Consider the following 21,747-nt stretch of genomic DNA (forward strand, 5'->3'; position numbering starts at 1 on the left):
AAGTTATTCACCTTAAAACTCACCAACTGCTTCCTACCACCCTTAGGAAGGAGGCTGCACTCAGCTGGACCTTTTAGTTCACTGTCTCCTGCCTCCCTTCACGGATCCCTGCTCCAGCCGCGCTGCGTTTCTGTCAGTGCCTTCCTAAGCCCCGTGTGCTCTGGGCTGTTGCAAAGGCTGTTCCTTCTGCTGGGAGCACGCTTCCCCTCTTCGCCTGGCCGGCATCCCCGGACTCAACTCAAATCACAGGCCCCTGCAAACCCTCCCTGAACAGCTTGGGTGCTCCTGTCAAATGCTACCTTTTCCTAACGGCAGTAATAACACCATTTTGTAGCTTAAAAAATTATCAAATAATTCAGACACTCATGTATAAAAATAATACAGGGTGGACTCATATACCTATTTATCATCCAACATACTAACTGCCATGTTAACAACTGTACTTAACTCACGCTAGTTTTGAGCCCGGGGCCTCGTGAAGCATATGTAACTCACACACCTCTTCGCCTTGGGAGCCGCGAGAACAATTTTTTAAGTTGCATATACCTCATGCACAGAAAATAAAAAATAAATTTTATTTTTCATTAAATTAGAAAGGATCGTTTTATTTTCAAAGTTTTTATTCTATTTTTGTAATAAAACATCATGGTCCCAAGAAAAAAAAATTTTTCTATTGTGGTAGTCAATGTGTTAGGCAAGGAAACACCGCGAATGAGCCCCCGGGCGCCGGCGCCTGGTCCGCTGCCCCCCGCCGCCGGGCGGATTTCGTGTCCACCTTCCCACGTGTCCTTACGCTTTTATCGCGTACGTGCGCATCCCCGCACACCACGCTGCGGTGTTCTGCTCGGCTTCACGCTTCATGTAAGTTATTACAAAGCTACTCGGCGACTCGCACCCCCTCCAGCCTTATTTTCCGAGATTTACCCTAGTGGATCCGGGAAGCCCGAGCGCATTTTCGCTGCCGTGCGGTGTTTCGCAACCTGTCTGTTTCCCACGGATGGACACTCAGACCGTTTGCAAGTGTTTGACACAAGCACACAGCACGTGTCCCCGCGTACGTGTGCTCGTGTCGCCGGGCGTGTAGCCGGGAGGGGATCTACGAGTCCTCAGTGCCTGCGCGCCGCCGGCTTCATCAGAGGTTCACAAGCGTCTCTCAAAGTGGTGCCACGTGGTGGCCTTGAGCGCCTCTCCCTCGGGGAAGGAAACGCCCCGGGGCGGTGGCGCTGGCGCCACTTGCGTGGCAGACGCCGCTCGGGCGGCGGGGAGGGCCCCGCAGCACGGCCCCTGGCCTGTGGGTGGCGTGCTCGCGGAGGTCGCTGTTCCCAGGGCCCGCGCACGGCTTCCGGAGCGGCGCTTCTCTCCGCGGGGCTCCCCGGGCCGGGACCAGAGCGACCCGCCGCGCGGCCCCGCCTCCCGGCGCTGACTCGGCGGCGGCTGCGCCGGGCCCGGGCGATGACGGGCGCGCGGCCGTGCGCCGCGGGGGAGCGCGCGGCGGGGCGCGGCGGCCCGGGAGCGGCGGCGGCGGCGGCGGAGGAGGAGGAGGAGAACGGCATGCGCGGGGCGCGGGGCGCCGGCCGGGCGCTGGCCGCGCTGCTGCTCGCCGCGTCCGTGCTGAGCGCCGCGCGGTTGGCCCCCGTCGGCCCCCCGGAGCGCGGCGCCCAGGCCGCGTCCCCGCGGGGTGAGTGCGCGGCCGGCCCGCAGGCGGGGAGGGCGGCGCGGGCGCGGATTGCTTCTCCGGGGCTAGTGTTTGTCCCGAGCGCAGCGTTGGGCGCCCGGGACTGGGGTCTTTCCGCCCGGGCTCTGCGGGCGGTGGCGGCGCGCGCCGGGAGGGGCCGGTGCAGGGGAGGAGCCGGGACGGCGCCCGCGGGGCCGCCAAGCCGTGTGCCCGGCCTCCAGGGGACCGCGGGCTGCGTGCCCACCCACTCGCCGCGGGCCCCCTGGCGTCTTCTGGTGCCGTTTGCGTAAATAGCAGAGGGCCTTTGGTCCGGGACCTGGTGCTCCACAGATGCAAAGCTGTGCAGGAGGCGCGCTGGCCGAGAAAGGGCTGGCTCTGGCCCGCGTCCCCTCCAGTCCACTGTGCGGGGCCCTGTTGCGAAGACGAGGCCTAAGCCCGAAGGGCCTTCCGACAGGCCGGGGCGGCTGCGGTAGGAAGATCCGCGGGCCTCCTGCGGGAGGCAATCCCGGGGCTCGCTGCAGTGGCGGGGCACCCGGCCCGGAGCCCCAAGTCGGAGATGGGCGTTTCCCGTGTGCGCCTCGATCAAACTCCCGAGTAAAGGTCCGACGTGCCGTAAAAACTCAGTGGAAGGCGGAGCGCGGTAGACTGAAGTTCCATCTCAAACGAACCTGCCTTAGGCGAATTTTACTTCTAAGGTGACGGAGGAGACGCGGAGGCCGGGATTTGCTGGAGCCCTGCAGAGGCCACAGCCGCCAGCTGCGGTCCTTTGTGTCTCGGGGTGATTGGCTCCGCAGCTCACCGAGCGGTCCCCTCACTGGTGTGGCCTCCTAACTCCCAGGGGGAAATGGTGGAAAGTGCAGATTCCAGGGCCTCCGTCTAGACCCTTGGAACGAGGATCCCCAGGGCCCTAGGAGATCAGTTGCACCAGGCCCGCGCCAGAGGGTGGCTTGGTCCGGGACTGTGGGATCGGTGGTGTGCAGACTCCGCCCCGCACCGGCAGTAGCTGGGGAGGGCTTATCACCTGGGAAGGTGAGCGTCACCTGCTTGTTCCCCCTCCTTCCATCCCCTTACCTGCGTCAGGATACCGGGGCTTTGGTGTGCGTGTGAGGTTCCCACTGCCCGGCTTCCCCAGTCACTTTCTTGTAGGAGGAAGACACAACGAGTTTCGGGAAAGCATCTCAGCTGATTACATTCTGTCTGCGGCCTCGTAGCTCCAGGCCCTAATCTCGTACACTCCTCTCCTCGTGTAATTGAACCGGCCCCAAGAAGTCACATAATCTGCCCAGTCACAACTTGTCAAGGACAGGCCCCCTCCAACTCTCTTTGTTTGTATTTTAGCACCAGTTAATAATCATATTAGGAAAAACGGTGGTTTGTAAATAGTAATTCCACGTAGTGAGGGAGAACACACTAGCATTCTTAAGTGTTCCACCCCAGAACCTTCAGGAAGCTGGGTTAAGAGGACAGCCAGGCTTTCCCTGCCACCTGGAGCCCATGTGGAGCTGGACAGCTTCCTACTAAGAACTTCATATGATTTGAGGACTCAGTGTTTACTTGAAAAAAAAAATTAGGTAGGATATGTCTTAAAAGCCAGGTGCATTGGCTCACGCCTGTAATCCCAGCACTCTGGGAGGCCGAGGTCAGGAGTTCGAGACCAGCCTGAGCAAGAGCGAGACCCTGTGTCCACTAAAAATAGAAAGAATTAGGGGGCGGTGGTAGCCTGCACCTGGAGTCCAGCTACTCGGGAGGCCGAGGCAGGAGGATCGCTTGAGCCCAGGAGTTGGAGGTTGCTGTGAGCTGTCATGACACCATTGTACCCTAGCCTGGGTGACAGAGCGAGATTCTGTCTCAAAAAAAGAAAGAAAAAAAAAAAAGGAATATGTCTTTAAAAATATGTCCAACAAAAATAAGTCATGACCAGAGAACTAGATCCAGAAATTAAATATTTGGAAATGAAATAAAGGCATAACATGCAGGCAGCACATTTACCTGGCACTACTGAAAGGTGACTGTATTTGGTTTACTTCCTTACGAAGACGGTGCAGACAAGAAGAGAAGGAGCCAGTGGTTCTTTTGTCTGTAGTGCTCTGTGTGTTGCCCTGGGAGTTCGTAGGTCAGCTGTGTGGGAAGTGACAGCCTTCTCTTGAAGCAGAGCCTCAGGCTCAATTTTGAGGTCATGTTTGATGGCTTAGTAATTGGGTCCTTTGGGTGTGTGAGTGATTACAGACTAATTTTTTTAAAAAAATACATTCAAATAACAAAAAAATACAAAGAAAGGTGTCAGGATCTGCTTACACTTTCATTCTCTAGCTGATTAGAATCCCCTTGGGAGGTTTGGTGGTGTTTGGCGGAAATTTTAAAAATCATGCTGATTGGGCAGAGATTGTTATTTAATTGGTCTGAAGGGGGGCCAGGACATTGGTATGTTCTGTTGTTGTTTTAAGCTGCTTGGATAATTCTGACGTTGAGCTAGGACTGAGTCCCTCTGCACCCTCCAAATAACATAATTAGTAATGATGACAATTAAGACCTTTCAGAGTCTCAAATTGATATGGAAACATCTAAGCATAAAACAAGCACTTCACCCTACTCACCACTAAAGACACATAGAAATATGAGTAAAAACAGTAGTTATTTCAACTATGAAGGATGATTATGGTTAGAAAAATGACAAAGGAAAATGTCAACAGATAGGGACTGTACATTTGAAAATGGAAACCATCAAAACTGAACAAGGGAAATGAAAAAGAAATGTCTTAAAACAATTATGACAAATAATGTAATGTCTTTGCTATGTAGAGAAATTATACAAATATCTAATAAGATCTCAGGGGTTAAGTAAAGTGGTTAAATAAATAAATATTCCAAAAATTCACATGGAAGGAAAATACTGACGGTAAACATTTGGAAAACATCTTCAAGCTTGATAATCACTAATTGAAAACTAAAATAATAAGGAAGTGCTATTTTCTATGCACCAGTCTAAAAAATGAGGAAAAAATTAAAAGGCTAATCAAGCTGGCAGGGAGCAGAGATGCTTAGTTTCAGAAGACTGGGAACCTAGAGGTTAGGTGCATGACTAGACCTCAGTTTAAATCCCGGCTGCTGGTAGGTGACCTTAGGCAAGTTGCTTTTGACCTCTCCAGGCCTCAGATTCTTCATTCCCAAATGGAGGGGCCTGGTACACCCTGAGTGTGTGGTTCTTTGCATTACCTGGGAGTCCATAGTCACCACAGTTGTCATTATAAATCAGCACAGCAAAATTGGGGAGGAGTTTCACAATACATAGCAGCAGCTATTTAAAAGGCTATTTTTGGTTAAAAATTTTACTCCTGAAAGTTCCTTCTTAAGGAATTATGTCAAAAGAAGAATATATTAATTTTCAGATAGATGCAGTATAGCATCATTTCTTATGATAAAAAGAAATAAGATATAGGGAGAAATTGGAAATAAGGTTAAATGGAAAAAGAAGAAACAACTTTTAAAAATATTTAGCTGGGTGTTCCTATCTCTGAAGAGGCTCCTCTTGAAGTCCACAGTGGTGAGGTGTGGCTGGGTCGTCACAATGCGCTGTTCAGCACTGGTTTCAGGTTCCGCGCCAAGCTCTGCGTACATTGGCACATTTAGCTTTCCCAACAGTCCTATGAAGCATACACTCTTATGACCCCTAATTTATTGATGAGGAAACTGAGGCAGGATGGGATTCGGCTTCAAGTTAGTTTAACCTGCAGTCCACACATTTAACCCACCCTGTTATACTCTGGATCCCAAACACTGCTTCCACCAAAAGCTTCCCAGGAGACCAAAGACCAGAACAAATGATCAGTAAAGCTTTATTTAGTCTCGAGAAGAGAAAGCTTTAGTGGGTTATGCAGAGTTATATATTAATACTATGTGTTTTGTCTTCACTGATAATTAAGGGTAAGTTAAGATAAACTTAAAAATGAGGGATTTGGACTGGCAAAGTGAAGAATTCCTGATTTAATCATTCACGTGAGTTACCGGGGAGCCCAGAGGAAACTTTCACATTACAAAATAAAAAAGACCAAACTCTTAGCGTCCTACTTGTGTTATTAAATAGTTTCCTTTTTTTTTTCCTCTAGACGGTAAATTAATTTCTCTTTTACATGATATCAGTATAAAGGGCCCAGTTGGTTTAAATGAACCACTTTGCTTTAACTTTATACACAATAGCAGTTGACTTTGTTTCCTACCAAATTGGCAGACATAATTTTAGAATATGCGTCCTGTTTACGTCACCCTAAGAACATCATCTAAGTAAACTGGTGGGCTGAGCGCCGAATGCATATGGGAGCAGTAGGTCTCTCTGCCCCTTCACACGGAGGCTGACCTTGTAACTCTCCCTGTCCCTCCCAACTCTGCCATGGACCCTAGAAGGAGACCGGAACCCCAGACCGCAGGGGTGGTCTCACACAGTGGAAGACATGCCCGGTCCAGGCCCTGCTGAGCGCGGGCTCTGATGCAGCGGGGCAGGGCTGCTGCAATCCTGACGAGCTGCCCGGGCTACGCTCACGGCTGAATGGCATAGCAGGAAAGCCCACTTTGGAATCACGCAAATTGGCATCCAGTCAGAGATTTCATTGAAACACTCCGTGGTCACGGGCAATTCTCTCGTTCTCGTGAGGCTTCATTTAATCTGTAAAAGGAAGAAAATACCTAGCTCACGAGGAAGCTACTACTGTTATACGGAATCTACTGAACTCAGCACACGCCACATCTCAGCACTTGATGAACACAGGTTCCTTGCGCAGCCCTTTCGCACACTGGGTGCGAGTGCCATTCACTGAATGCTTGTTTGTAGCAGAGGCATCTGCAAAAGGGGACCTGTGTGTGTGTATTCGTGCACACATGGACATCTGTGTGTACACAAAGTGATGTATGCAAGACCCTAGAAACCCTGGAGTTCAGGCATTTGAAAAGCACTTCTGTGAGGCCACGGTCGGCACAATTACTCTTTGTCTTTAACACATCTTTCAGGTGCCTTGTTTTTCTTTCTTTTTTATATACATATACACACATATACTTTTCTTTCTAATTCTTACCAGATTTAGACAAAAAAAGGGCTGCAGAGCTGAAGATGGACCAGGCTTTGCTGCTCATCCATAATGAACTACTCGGGACAAACCTGACGGTCTACTGGAAATCTGAACGGTGCTATCAGGTGTGTGTGTTATGTTCACACTCGATTTTGTGTGCTTTGGGGCTTGTTTGATATGATCCTTAATGCACTCATATCTAAAGCTCTTCACATGTTAACTTGAGTTTCATAGGTAAGGAAACAAGCTGCGTGAAGAATCAGAAGAAATATGATCAGGGAGAATGCCTAGCCATGCACAGCATCCGTTTCTTATCTTTCTCCTGCCTGTCTTTTTAAAAACCAGTTGTTGGTGATGAACAAAACAGGTAGACTGTGTTTTATTTTCCTTCTCTGGCTCATGCATAACCCGCCAGCTGGATCAGAGAAGGAAGGAGACTCCTGGGTGTCCTCCAGGGGCAAGCAGTTATTCCAGGGACCTGCCTGGATAATATGAATGTACGTTCTCAGGTGGTTTTACTCCTGTTCTAGACCTTATTGCTTTTTAAGAACAAGGCTATTCTTCCACATAAAGTAAAATATTGAGACCTTCACTGCACCTTCAGAGGAGGAATTTTAATATGTAGTGAGTGACCTGTTTACTGTAAATAGCTTTAAAAAAAACCAAGCAAAAACCTTCCCGTGTGGACACTGGTTGAAAAGATGGTAGAGCAATACATGATACCCTCTCTATTTGATTAAACTGATTGAAAAGTCTGCAAAGTAATGTGCAACAAACAAAAAAATCTATTATATTAAAAAAGTAGCTCAAGACAGAAAAGATTTATCAGCCTACAAGAACCTGAAAGAAACTTTGAACAAAATCAACAATAGCTGAAATTAAAAAGTGACAGGAAGCAGATAATTCAGAGAATCGGCAAAATGTCTTCTAAAAAGACTTAATAGAGATCTAAATCCACAGAAAAACAGGGTGAAGGAGAAAAAAGACTGTGTTGTCAAGGTGTCAGATGTAGGACAAATAAGAGCATCATTAGAGTATAAAAAAATAGAGTAATTGGCATGAAACAGTGATGCTGATGACAGATTAAAAAATAAAAAAACAGAAGAATTAACTACATGACACTATTTCAAGAAAAAAAATGCTAACTTATTTAAAAGGGTGTTCAGATTATTATGTCTAAGGAAAATGTGTAAAGGAGTGGTACAGGGTTTGTATTTAATTGTAGTAGTAGAAAATGTCCCATAATTTGGAAAAATATTTTAGCCTTGAAATTGGAAAGATGCTTATGGACCCTTTAAAGGCTAAACAACCAGGGAACGATGTCTCGACATTAACTGTTTTAAGTTTTGAACTTTAATGATAATTAAAAATCCTTAATCAAATATAGGTTATAGGAGAGACAAGTATTCAAAAGAATGCAAATTATATACTTATATGTAATATATAATAAAAATCTGGGGAGGGTGGTATAATATCTTTAAGATATTTAAAGATGAAGGGATGCCCTAGAGGTCAACTACCTAGCTGAGTTGAGAATTTCCTTTTCTCTTTTCGTCTTTATCCCTGTTACCTTAAAGTAGAAAGACTTTAATACATCCATAAACATAGAACACATTTGTAAACCAGATTTCATAACTTGACAGAGAGCTTCAAGACAACTAAAAAACAATTATAACTTGTTAGCAAGTTCTTTTGAAAAGAGAACAAGAATTGGAGAAAGGTTATTATTGAACATGTATTGTTAACTATGAGCAATTGTAATAATTGACTAACTGGAAATAAGATGTAACTGACAAAAAGAAAAAAGAAAGAGAAAATTGCTTTTCAGAATACTGAGCAATATTCCTTCCTTAGGGTGTCTTGCGGTGGGGAGAAGAATGGAGAAATGGGAAGTGGAAGAGAAACACAGAAATGCTGTGCTTTTGTCGCGTTCAGGGGTCCAAAGTGGCTATCTGTACTTTTGACCTTAATTATTTTCAAACATAAATTAAAATAAATAAAGACACTTAGTATTTTTGTAAGTAGACATGTTCTAAGTGTGGTAAGTATAATAGTTGATGTTACTGAATCTTTAAAATATTACTAAAATATTACTAAAAAAAGAAGATACAATATCAAAAATATATAAATGAAGAAAGAATAAAAAAGGAGGAGGGAATTCGCGGTAATTAAGTGTAGACTAATTGCAACAAATGCCAATGGACTAACTTCTGTGACAACAGCATTCTCAGATTGTGTTAGAAATATTGTGAATGTTTTAAAATTACTTTTGGAAAGAGGATAGTTACACATATATACATTGGTAAAGTATGAAGAACAAAAATATATTATTGTACTTATAAAGAATACATTGAAAATGAAAAGGCACAGGTAATTAAACGTTTCTTTTTCCTAGTGACAGGGTCTTGCTCTGTTGTCTAGGCTGGAGTGCAGTGGCTTCATCATAGCTCGCTGCAGCCTCAGACTCCTGGCCTGAGGGATCCTCTGGCCTTGGCCTCCCAAAGTGCTGGGACTACAGGCATGAGCCCCCATGCCCAGCCTGTTAGTGATACTTTTTGATGAAGTAGATGTTAAAATAAAAGGGATCAGTCAAGCTTTATCATTTGCATAAATCATAAAGAAATATTAATACTAAAATATAAACACCCTAAATAAAAGGGTCCACATTTATGTGGTTCCCCAAAATACATAGAAAATAATGGTAGAAACTACAAAGTTATGGAGACAAATGGTAATATACTCTTATCAGACTATGATAGGGCAAGTAGATTATGGTTTGATAATAGAACTGGTGAATTTAGCCAAATGAAATGTGGGGGAGTAAAGTGATTAAGAGCATTCTACAGGCCGGGCGCGCTGGCTCACGCCTGTAATCCTAGCACTCTGGGAGGCCAAGGCGGGCGGATCGATTGAGCTCAGGAGTTCGAGACCAGCCTGAGCAAGAGCAAGACCCTGTCTCTACTAAAAAAAAAAAAAAAAAAATAGAAAGAAATTATCTGGCCAACTAAAAATATATAGAAAAAGTTAGCCGGGCATGGTGGCGCATGCCTGCAGTCCCAGCTCCTCGGGAGGCTGAGGCAGGAGGATCGCTTGAGCCCAGGAGTTTGAGGTTGCTGTGAGCTAGGCTGACGCCACGGCACTCCAGCCTGGGCAACAGAGTGAGACTCTGTCTCAAAAAAAAAAAATAAATAAATAAATAAATAAGTAAGAGGATCAAAAGGTGGCCTGGAAAGAGGAAAGGGGAATGGGCAATGTGGAGATTCGCTGTCTTCGATGTCAGGCACATTATGAAGGCATAATTGCACATGTAGCCAACAGACACTTCAAAGTAAGTGTGAGAAGTAAAATCCAATTTACGTAGGAACCTAGAGTGTGATAACGAAGACCACGGGGAAGGGCATTTGCAGTCAGTACGCACCATCTGTCAAATGCTCCAAGAGGATTCAGGTTAAAAAAATAAAACCCACAGCCTAAAAAAATACTACAAAAGGCAGAATACATTTTTTAAAAGTTTTAGTTTGTTTTTAATTGACAATAATTGTACATATTTATGGGGTACAGTGTGATGTTTTGTTACATATACACATTGTGTAATTAGTATATTCATCACCTCAAACACTTGTCATTTTCTCTGTGGTGAGATCATTTAAAATCTTCTCTCGTAGCTATTAGAAAATACACAATATATTATTGCTAACTGTAGTCATTCTACTGTGCAGTAGAACATCAGAACTTACTCCTCCTAGCTGTCCCTTTGTGCCTGTAGACCTGTGGTAGGGCCCCCGGCCCTCGTGAAACGGGAAGAAATTCTGGGGCAACTCTGTGCCGGGGACAAAAGGTGTAAAGTTGTAAAAACTACTAAGGGATCTGGATTGTAAAACTGCTAACTTACTTTTTAACTTCTGTGACTTAATTGCCGGTACCAAAAAGACAAGAACTCTAGGCGACATACACGCCTGACCACTGCCTGCTCAGGACCCTGCCCCCGCTAGCAGCAGAGATAACGACATTGTAACTGTGCCCCTCACCCTTCCTAAAGATGCCTAAAAGGCTGTCACACTCTTTGTTCGGGGCTCAGAATTTGGACCCTGTCCTCTGAGCCTCACCGGTGAATAAACGAATAAACGCTCGCGGTCGCCCTCGCCTGGTCCCTGGGTCAGTCATTTTGGAGAAGGCTTCCCCTTCTCACCCTGCAGCAGACCAGCCCCCTATCTCCCTTCCCACTGACCACCCTACTTCCTGGTAGTCACTGTTCTGCTCTCTACTTCTAGGAGGTCGCCTTCTTTAGATTCCACCTGAGTGAGATCATGTGGCATTTATCTTTCTGTGCCTGGAATACTTCACTTAACATGATGTCCACTAGGCTTATCCATGTTGCTTCAAATGACAGGATTTTATTTCTTTTTGTGGCCGAATAATACTCCATTGTGTATATACTACATTTGATTTATCCATCCATCCATTGATGGACACTTAGGTTGATTCCGTATTTTGGCTACTGTGAATCGTGCTGCAATAAACATCAGGTGCAGGTGTCTCTTTTTTTTCCTCCTGCAGTGTTTTCCTGAAGAGTGCAGGTATCTCTCTGATACACTGATTTCCTTTCCTTTGGATAAATACTACTGTGGGATTGCTGTTCTATATTTAGTTTTTTTGTGTGTGTGGTTTTTTTTTTTTTTTTTTTGAGACAGAATCTCACTTTGTTGCTCAGGCTAGAGTGAGTGCCCTGGCGTCAGCCTAGCTCACAGCAACCTCAGACTCCTGGGCTTAAGCAATCCTCCTGCCTCAGCCTCCTGAGGAGCTGGGACTACAGGCATGCACCACCATGCCCGGCTAATTTTTTCTATATACTTTTAGTTGTCCAGCTAATTTCTTTCTATTTTTTTTTAGTAGAGATGGGGTCTCACTCTTGCTCAGGCTGGTCTTGAACTTCTGAGCTCAAAGGATCCACCCACGGCCGGGTGCGGTGGCTCACGCCTGTAATCCTAGCACTCTGGGAGGCCGAGGCGAGAGGATTGTTTGAGCTCAGGAGTTCGAGACCAGCCTGAGCAAGAGCGAGACCCCGTCTCTACTAAAAATTGAAAGAAAATTATATGGACAACTAAAAAACTATATAGAAAAATTAGCCAGGCATGGTGGCTCGTGCCTGTAGTCCCAGCTACTCGGGAGGCTGAGGCAGGAGGATTGCTTGAGCCCAGGAGTTTGAGGTTGCTGTGAGCTAGGCTGATGCCATGGCACTCTAGCCTGGGCACCAGAGTGAGACTTTGTCTAAAATAAAAAGGATCCACCCGCCTTGGCCTCCCAGAGTGCTGGGATTACAGGCGTGAGCCACTGTGCCCGGCATATATTTAGTTTTTTTGAGAAATCGCCATATTGTTTTCCATAATAGCTGTACTAATTTACTTTCCCTTTTCTTGGCATCTTCACCTGCATTTGTTATTTTTTGTCTTTTTGATAATAGCCATTGTAACCTGGGTGAGGTGATAGCTCATTGTGTTTTTGATTTGCATTTCCCTGATGATTAGTGATGATCATTTTTTCATAGACTTGTTGGCCATTGTCTTCTTTTGAGAAATGTTTACTCAGATCCTTCGATTGGTTTATTTGAAATCTTTCTACTTTTTGATATAGGTATTTATTGCTGTAAGCTTTCCTCTTAGAACTGCTTTTGCTGTATCCCGTAGGTCTTGGATGTTGTGTTTCCATTTTCATCTGTCTCAAGAAATTTTAAAATTTCTTTTAAAAATTTTTCATTGACCCATTGGCTTTTCAGGAACATGTTGTTTAATATTCATGTAATGGTGCGGTCTCCAAAGTTCCTCCTATTACTGATTTCTAATTTCATTCCATTGTGGTCAGAAAAGATATTTGATATAATTTTGATTTTTAAAAATTTGTTAAGACTTGTTTTGTGGCCTAACATATGATCTGTGTTGGAGAATGTTCCATGGGCTGTTGAGGTAATATATATTCTGGTGTTGTTGGATGGAATGTTCTATAAATGTCTGTTAGCTCCATTTGGTATGGAGTGTGGTTTAACTGTTTCTTTGTTGACTTTTCTGTCTGGGTGATCTGTCCATTTCTGGAAGTGGGGTGTTGAAGTTTCGTACTATTATTGTATTGCAGTCTATCTCTGCCTTTAAGTCAGTTTTTTATCTTTTGAATTGGGGTCTCACTATGTTGCCCAGGCTGGTCTCAAATTCCTGGGCTCAAGTGTTTCTCCTATGTAGCTGGGATTATAGGAATGCACCACTGTGCCTGGCCCCTTTAGGTCTATTAATAGTTGGGTTATACATTTAGGTACTCCAGTGCTGGTTGCATATATATTTATAATTGTTATATCTTCATGCTATATTGATCCCTTCATTATTATATAATGGCCTTCTTTGTCTCTGTTTTTTACAGTTTTTGGCTTAAAGTCTATTTTGTCTGGTATTAGTATAGCTATTCCTGTTCCTTTTTTGTTTCCATGTGCATGGAATATCTTCTCCCATCCCTTCACTTGCAGTCTCTGTGTGTTCTTACAGCTGAAGTGATTCTCTTGTAGGCAGCATATAGTTGTGTATTGTTTTTTTAGTCCATTCAGCCACTCTCTGTTAGCAAAGTACATTTTTGAAGTAATGAAGCAATAGAAGAAATAACAAGCCAGACTAGTATGACTATATAAAAGTATAAAAACTTGTAATTAAAAACAACAAAATTTAATAAGATGAAAAGGAATGTACTAGAGTGGAGACATATTTGATACAGTTAAAAGTCTAATATTACAGCATATGAGGACACATTTCTAAGATTATGTTCAAGAGAAGTTGGTATCTAACTAATGGTTCACACTATGGGAAACAAAATAGCAAAATTATTGAATTATTTCATCTGTTGATAATTTAAAATATTAATCTTAATGCTGTGATATAAATATCTAGTAAATACATAAAAAGGATTTTAAAATCTTGGTAAGACTAATGAGAAATTAATATATTGTTTTAATTTTGCTTATTTGAGTACTATTTGGCCACCTTGTATTAGGAACTATTAAAATGATTATTTTTTATCCAGTAATTTCACTTTTGGAAATTTTCCTTAGGAAAAGAATTTAAAGGAATAAGAACCTCATGTGTAGATCTTTTAAAACAATATAATGTATATAACAACAATAAAATGATAAAACAAAAAATCTTTGAAATCAGCCTCAGTTCTCACAGTGATAGTATTAGATGAAATGTAATGCAACCATTAAATATTATAAATATGCAAATTAGGTATAATGATGGAAACTTATTTGTTAAATAATATTAGATAAAACTTAGATTTAATGTATGATCTATTAATTTGTGAAAAGTTTACTTATGAAGATTATATAATTCCGTAGCGACATTGTTTTAATATAAAATAATAGGCAAATTTTGTCTAAGTTATTGAAATTTCCAAGTTTGTTTTATAAGTGTGAAGGAAAAGTCATGTTAGGATCTTTAGTTGGATATTTATGTCCTCCAACAAGCAAAGATATTCAGCAACCCCCAACAGTTTATCTGTTGCGCTTTTATTTTATAGTGCTTGTTTCAGGTGCTGGTCAGCGTCTCTCAGAGTGCAAAACCCGGCGAGCCCAGCATTGCAGCCGTCTCTGTCAGCACCCAGCACGGCTCCGTCCTGCAGCTGAACGACACCCTGGCAGAGAAAGAAATTTGTAGGTTTGTGCCTGCTTTTCGTGTGACCTAACTGAAGTCTGCATTTTCTCTCTGCTGTGTTTCCTGTTTGGTTTTTAGCTTTTTGTCCCTTTAAAATATTTTTCTTTATCTTTTCTGGGCTGCACCCAGGAACACATCTCATTCTGCCTTTATGACATTAGCAAAATCCAACTCCTTATTTCCTAATCTGACCATTTGTCCTAATTTTTCTAACCTTTGTAGGCTGGAATACAAATTTGGAGAATTTGGAAACTATTCTCTTTTGGTAAAGCACATCCCTAATGGAGTCAATGAGATTGCCTGCAACCTAGTTGTCAATGAGAATCCAGTTGACAGTAATCTTCGTACGTATTTGCTCTTTGTTGATTTTTCACATTTGTATTTTCAAAGGCTTCCATTTTGGGATACTGTTTGTAAAGTGAAGCAGTCCATGACATTTTCTGTAATTTAAAAACCCAGATTATAGGTTACAGATTCCATTTAGTTATGGTCTACTTATAATATACTTATTGTGACCATTTGTACCAATAAAATTATGTCATATATTAAAATTATAGGATGTATCAACATAGCCTCATAGTTGTTATTTAGTTAAATTATGAAGCATTGATAAACCAGAAAAGTTGATGCAGTGGAAAGAAAAACTTGAAATAGAAACCAGAAATTGTCAATTATTGTTCCTTATTTTAGGGTTTAGGGTGTAGCGTTTCCTGTGTGTCTCATGCTGACCATCCAGAGGCCCCCTTAGCTTAAGGAGGGATAATTCATTCTCTAATAACTGCGCTGAAGAAAATCCTTCATTCTGAGCTCCCCATCAGGTAATGTTGTAAGTGCTGCCTTTCAAAAGGCAGCAAGGAACTCCTGGACATTAGTAGGTGCTGTTCACAGGAAGCTATTGACGACTGTGAGGTTCTGTCAAAAGAACATAGGAGCCAATATGAAAGGGCCAATGTGGACAATTTAGGCATTAAAAAGAATATGTAATTGGGGGAAAATAATGAATATATAAAAACCATGATGTCCTTATGAAACTAAAAAGAGCAAGGCCCTCCATCCCAACCAAAGACAGAAATGAAAGCAATACTTTGGTTGTCTTTGGAGGTAACAGATTTAAGCATTTATCCTGCCTTTTTATTTTAACTGTAATTCAGGGTAACCAACCAGTCCTAGTTAATGAGGGTAAATTCTGTAGAAAAGAATTCCAGCTAATAATGGGCAGAATGGCAGGATATTTCGCGACCCCTAGTGGAATCATTGATTCAGGCAAAAACCGTATAGGTGGAGAAAGCATCAGATGAAAGGGGAACTTTACACTGGAGGGTCAGGCTTTTACCAGCCGAACACATCTGTCAGTCGTACGGTCAATCGCAGAAGGTACTCCTCACTGTTAGCCAGGAGATTATTGTTAATTTTGTATGACATTGTGGTTACATAACAAAAGGTCCATTTTTAAGAAACTTAATTTTGAAATAGACTTACAGAAACGTTGCAAAAAAAGAATTCCCAAATATCCTTTCCCTAGCTTCCCCTAAGCCCCTAAACTGTATAGTCTTAAAATTATCCTATGTACAATTATGGAAACCAGGAACTCAGCATTCTTCTGAACTTAACATTGATATAATATTCATCTACAGACTTACTTAAATTTCTCCAATTGTCCGTTTTAATATCCTTTTTCTGGTCCAGGATTCACTCTAGGATTCCACGTTGCATTGAGTTGTCAGATCTCCTGTGTCTCCTTCACTCGAGGACAGTTCCCTAGTCTGTCTTTGTCTTTCATGATCTTGACAATTTTGAAGAGTATTGGCGATTTTTTGGATTGTCTGTTGACTTGGATTGGCTTGATGTTTTCTCATGACTGGAAGTTTTGCATTTTTGGTAGAATGCTATAGAAGCGATCCTGTGTCTCCCCAGTGCACCATGTCTGCAGGTGCCTGATGTCGAAACGTCTTTGACCAGGGCCGTATGCTTTAGAGACACATACTCAAGTATGAGGGGACGAAATCACATTATGTCTGGGATGTGTTTTAAAATTCTTTAGCTAACAACGGGGAGGGAGGATAGTTACAGATGAGGCAAGAGTGACAAGATCTTGATGATTCTGAAATCTGGGTGTTGGGTGTATGTGGTTTTATTATACAATTCTCTGTACTTCTGTGTACGCTTGATATTTTTCATAATGAAAATTAATAGCCCCATGATGAGTGGTGTTTTTAGTTGTGCAGAGGACATTTAACATAAGGATAATGGCTTTTCCCTCATTTGTTTTCATTTTTCACGTATACATTAAATGTAATGATGTGACAACTTTGTTTATGATGACTTTTTTGGTGATAATGTTTTTTCTCTTCTTTCTATAGCTGTGAGTGTTGCATTCCTCATTGGTCTAGCACTCATCATTGCGGTATCCCTTCTGAGGCTCTTGTTTAGGTAAGATGTTTGAGGAGACACAGCTGGGGAAGGTAGAATATAGAAATAATACCTTCAGAAACGGTAGTTGTGATCCCTCAAATGGCCATTAGTTTTTGGTTAAATGCACATTTATGTATCCACCATGTCCAGTCCAGTCCTGGGCATCAGGGGTTCAATATAGACGAAGATACGGTTTTTGATTTCAGGAAAATTACTAATAATGAAGGTTCTAATGGACTTTTGCCTTCCATCCCCCACGTGGCTGAAAATGAAGACAATGCTTGAGAAATAATTATTTCCTAAAGAATCTCACATCCCGTTCCTCAGCGAGTGGAAGTGGCTTATTCTAGCATTAGGAGGAGGCTGCCACACCAGGCCCTCCTCTTCCTCTCCAGCCCTGAGCCCGGGGACACGCGCTAGTCCCCCTTCCACCTCCCTGCCAGCCCAGGGATCTGGTGGCAGAGGTGGATGCCTGGATGTCCTGCCTCCGGGCCCCAGTGTGGGCTCCTTTCCCTGGGGTTAGAGCGAGTTAGCCGGTGTAGAGAGGGGATTCGTTCTGCTCTGCCTGGTTAACAGTGATTCTGGTAAGTGTGAATTACTAGACTGTAAAAGAAAAAGTAAAATAGATCCAGGCCTGCTTTAATCAGTTTTCAAAGGAAAGTTTTTTATGTTTAAGAGGAATACGATTTCTTGAATTTTCATGTGCTCATCCTGTTCGGGTCTCAGGAAGGACCACAAGATTTTATTGGTGAGTTGTATCTAGATTTGAGGAATGGAAGCCCAATCTTTAAATCGGCCAGCTTGGGGGAACCCTGAAACTTAGGGGAGTTTGTTCACTCGGACATCTTAGATGCCACGTCAGATGCACAAGATGCCTTGTGCATCTTAGAGATGGTTTAATTCCCCGTCTAAGGAATCTGACTGTATATAAATATAAAAACTACCACCGCCCGTGGACGCTGCCGAGGAAGCATCGTTGAAGCCTCTCTTCCCACTGCCGTCATGTCTAAGTCAGAGTCTCCTAAAGAACCCGCACTGCTGCGAAGCTATTTATCGGAGGGCTGAGCTTTGAAACGACCCATGAGAGTCTGAGGAGCCATTTTGAGCAATGGGGAGCGCTCACGGACTGTGTGGTAACGAGAGATCCGAACACCAAGCGCTCCAGGGGCTTTGGGTTTGTCACATAAGCCACAGTGGAGGCGGTGGATGCAGCAATGAACGCTCGGCCACACAAGGTGGGTGGAAGAGCTGTGGAACCGAAGAGCGCTGTCTCTAGAGAAGATTCTCAAAGACCAGGTGCCCACTTAACTGTGAAAAAGATCTTTGTTGGTGGCATTAAAGAAGATACTGAAGAACATCACCTAAGAGACTATTTTGAACAGTGTGGGAAAATTGAAGTGATTGAAATCATGACAACAGAGGCAGTGGCAAGAAGAGGGGCTTTGCTTTTGTAACCTTTGATGACCACGATTCTGTGGATGAAACTGTCATTCAGAAACACCATACTGTGAATGGCCACAACTGTGAAGTAAGGAAAGCCCTGTCGAAGCAAGAGATGGCCACTGCTTCCTCCAGCCAAAGACATCGAAGTGGTTCTGGAAACTTTGGTGGTGGTCGTGGAGGTGGTTTTGGTGGGAATGACAACTTTGGCCGTGGAGGAAACTTCAGTGGTCGAGGTGGCTTTGGTGGCAGCCGTGGTGGTGGCGGATCTGGTGGCAGTGGGGATGGGTACAATGGATTTGGTAATGATGGAAGCAATTTTGGAGGTGGTGGAAGCTACGATGATTTTGGCAATTACAACAATCAGTCTTCAAATTTTGGACCCAGGAAGGGAGGAAATTTTGGAGGCAGAAGCTCTGGCCCCTATGGTGGTGGAGGCCAATATTTTGCCAAACCACGAAACCAAGGTGGCTATGGTGGTTCCAGTAGCAGCAGTAGCTATGGCAGTGCCAGACGGTTTTAATTATTCCCAGGAAACAAAGCTTAGCAGGAGAGGAGAGCCAGAGAAGTGACAGGGAAGCTACAGGTTACAACAGATTTGTGAACTCAGCCAAGCACAGTGGTGGCGGGGCCTAGCTGCTACAAAGAAGACACGTTTTAGACAATACTCATGTGTATGGGCAAAAAAACTCGAGGACTGTATTTGTGACTAATTGTATAACAGGTTATTTTAGTTTCTGTTCTGTGGAAAGTATAAAGCATTCCAACAAAGGGTTTTAATGTAGATTTTTTTTTTTGCACCTATGCTGTTGATTGCTAAATGTAATAGTCTGATCATGACACCGAATAAATGTGTCTTTTTTTTAAATGTGCTGTGTAAAGTTAGTCTACTCTGAAGCCATTTTGGTAAACTTCCCCAAAAGTGTGAAGATAGAATTCCTTCAGGGTGATGCCAGGTTCTATTTGAAATTCATTTACAACCTGCTTGGGTGGAGAAGCCATTGTCTTCAGAAACCTTGGTGTAGTTGAACTGACAGTTACTGTTGTGACCTAAAGTTCACCATTAAAAGTGGTCATCCAAGGAAAATCATGGAATTACTGGTTATAAGATGATTGTTGGCATATCCTATGCAATATATCTAAATTGAATGATGGTACCAGATAAAATTATAGATGGGAATGAAGCTTGTGTATCAACCATTATCATGTGTAATCAATAAAAGATTTAATTCTCTTGAAAATAAAATAAAATAAAAGAACTACCAGTGGCTTAGAAGCAGGTGTTTAACCCAACTGCTTTTTAGGGGCAGAATAGGATTCTAGCAGAGGAGTTTCATTTCTTTGAATTAAGGTATTAGCTTGTCCATCTTTTCATAAGATGCAAATACTATTTCAGTATCTTACAGTGCTATGGTATTTTTCACATGAATGGATCTGTTATGTCACTTTTTTTTTTTTTTTTTTTTGAGACAGAGTCTCACTCTGTTGCCCGGGCTAGAGTGCCCTGGCGTCAGCCTAGCTCACAGCAACCTCCAACTCCTGGGCTCAAGCAATCCTCCTGCCTCAGCCTCCCGAGTAGCTGGGACTACAGGCATGCACCACCATGCCCAGCTAATTTTTTTCTATATATAGAATTTTGGCTGTCCAGATCATTTCTTTCTATTTTTAGTACAGACGGAGTCTCGCTCTTGTTCAGGCTGGTCTCGAACTCCTGAGCTCAAAGGATCCGCCTGCCTCAGCCTCCCAAAGAGCTAGGATTACAGGCGTGAGCCACCACACTCGGCCATGTTATGTCACTTTTAAAAGTACTTGATAGCTGAGGTTCAGCACTTGCACAGAGGAGAAATTCCATCTGGCTCTGCTCTGGAAGCGAATCCCCTCTTTGCACGTGATCCTGCTTTCCCATCCTTTGGAACATTCCAAACAGCAATGTGGAAAATGTTGATTCCAGCCCTCATGGATGACTTTGAGTGGAGAAAGTAACTGCAGATATGGTGGAAACAGCAAGAGACCTAGAATTAGAAATGGAGTGTGAAGATAGGACTGAATTGCTGCAGTCTTGTGATACAATTTGAGTGGATAAGGAGTTGCTTCTTATGGATGAGCAAAGCAGATGGTTTCTGGAGATGGAATCTACTCCTGGTTAAGATGCTGTAAAGGTTGGAGTGACAGGAAAGGATTTAGAGTATTACTGAAAACTCAGTTGATAAAGCAGCGGCAGGGTTTGAGAGGACTGATTCCAATTTTGGAAGAAGTTCTGCTGTGGGTAAAGTGCTATGAAACAGTATCGCATGCTAAAGAGAAACCTTCATGAAAGAAGAGTCAATCAGTGAGGCAGACTTCCTTGTCTTATTTTAAGAAATTGGCACAAACCTCTGTGGAAAGCAATATGGAGATACCTTAAACAGATACAAGTAGACCTACCATTTGATCCAGCAATCCCGTTACTAGGCATCTACCAACAGAACATTATTCTATAACAAAGACATCTGCACTAGAATGTTTATAGCAGCACAATTCACAATTGCAAAGATGTGGAAACAACCCAAGTGCCCATCAATACACGAGTGGATTAATAAAATGTGGTATTTGTATACCATGGAGTACTACTCAGCTATAAGAAACAATGGTGATCTCGTACCTCTTGTATATTCCTGGATAGAGCTGGAGCCCATTCTACTAAGTGAAGTATCCCAAGAATGGAAAAATAAGCACCACATGTACTCACCATCAGATTGGTTTCACTGATCATCACCTAAGAGCACATTTAGGAATAACATTCATCGGGCGTCGGGCAGATTGGTGGGGGGAAGGGATGGGTATATTCAGACATAATGAGTGTGATGCTCACCGTCTAGGGGTTGGACACGCTTAAAGCTCTGATTTGGGGAGGGAGCAAGGGCAGTATATGTAACATAAACCTTTGTACCCCCATAATATGCTGAGAGGAAAAAAAAAAAAAGAAATTGGCACAGCCACCCCAGCCTTCAGCATCCAACACCCTGCTCCATCCGCAGCCATCAGCCTCGAGGCCAGACCCTCCACCAGCAAAAAGGTTAGAGCTCACTGAAGGCTCAGGTGAGCATTGGCATATTTTAGCAATGAGATATTTTTAAATTAAGGTATATACATTGTCTTTTTTAGACATAATGCCATCGCTCACTTGATAGACTGCGGTGTAGTATAAACGTAACTTTTACATGCACTGGGAAACCAAAAATTTTGTGTAACTTGCTTTATGGTTATATTTGCTTTATTGGGGTGGTCAGGAACTGAACCTATGATATCTTGAGATATGCCTGTACTAGTTTGTCTTCTTTCCTTTTGTATATGCTTGAAACTTTTTATGACCAAATAAAAAAAAATCAGGAAAGAATAAAGAAAAAAGTTCAATGCATTGGATAATTCAAATGTGGCAAAGTTAATGTAAAACATATAGGTGGTTTTGTTTTTGTCGTAAGGTATACTTTTTGAAAGA

General features: G+C 43.1%; 1 protein-coding gene and 1 pseudogene across 2 annotated transcripts in view; both read left to right on the forward strand.

Annotated features, from left to right (window-relative positions):
* The first annotated feature begins 780 nt into the window (after nt 1-780).
* Nucleotides 781-21,747, forward strand: part of HGSNAT (heparan-alpha-glucosaminide N-acetyltransferase) — a 40,499-nt gene continuing 19,532 nt past the window's right edge. Inside the window, exons 1-5 of one of the 2 annotated variants that reach the window (XM_069485033.1) lie at nt 781-861; nt 6,742-6,857; nt 14,284-14,420; nt 14,640-14,761; nt 16,778-16,847. In XM_069485033.1, coding sequence (XP_069341134.1) covers nt 6,774-6,857; nt 14,284-14,420; nt 14,640-14,761; nt 16,778-16,847 — 413 coding nt within the window. In that variant the 5' untranslated portion in view covers nt 781-861; nt 6,742-6,773. Of the gene's footprint in view, nt 862-1,639; nt 1,679-6,741; nt 6,858-14,283; nt 14,421-14,639; nt 14,762-16,777; nt 16,848-21,747 lie in introns of those variants that run through there. The other variant, XM_069485032.1, reaches the window with a different exon arrangement.
* Nucleotides 17,832-19,027, forward strand: LOC138393824 (heterogeneous nuclear ribonucleoprotein A1-like; annotated as a pseudogene).

The sequence above is a fragment of the Eulemur rufifrons genome, chromosome 12 (genome assembly GCF_041146395.1).
Source record: "Eulemur rufifrons isolate Redbay chromosome 12, OSU_ERuf_1, whole genome shotgun sequence".
Taxonomy (NCBI): Eukaryota; Metazoa; Chordata; class Mammalia; order Primates; family Lemuridae; genus Eulemur; species Eulemur rufifrons.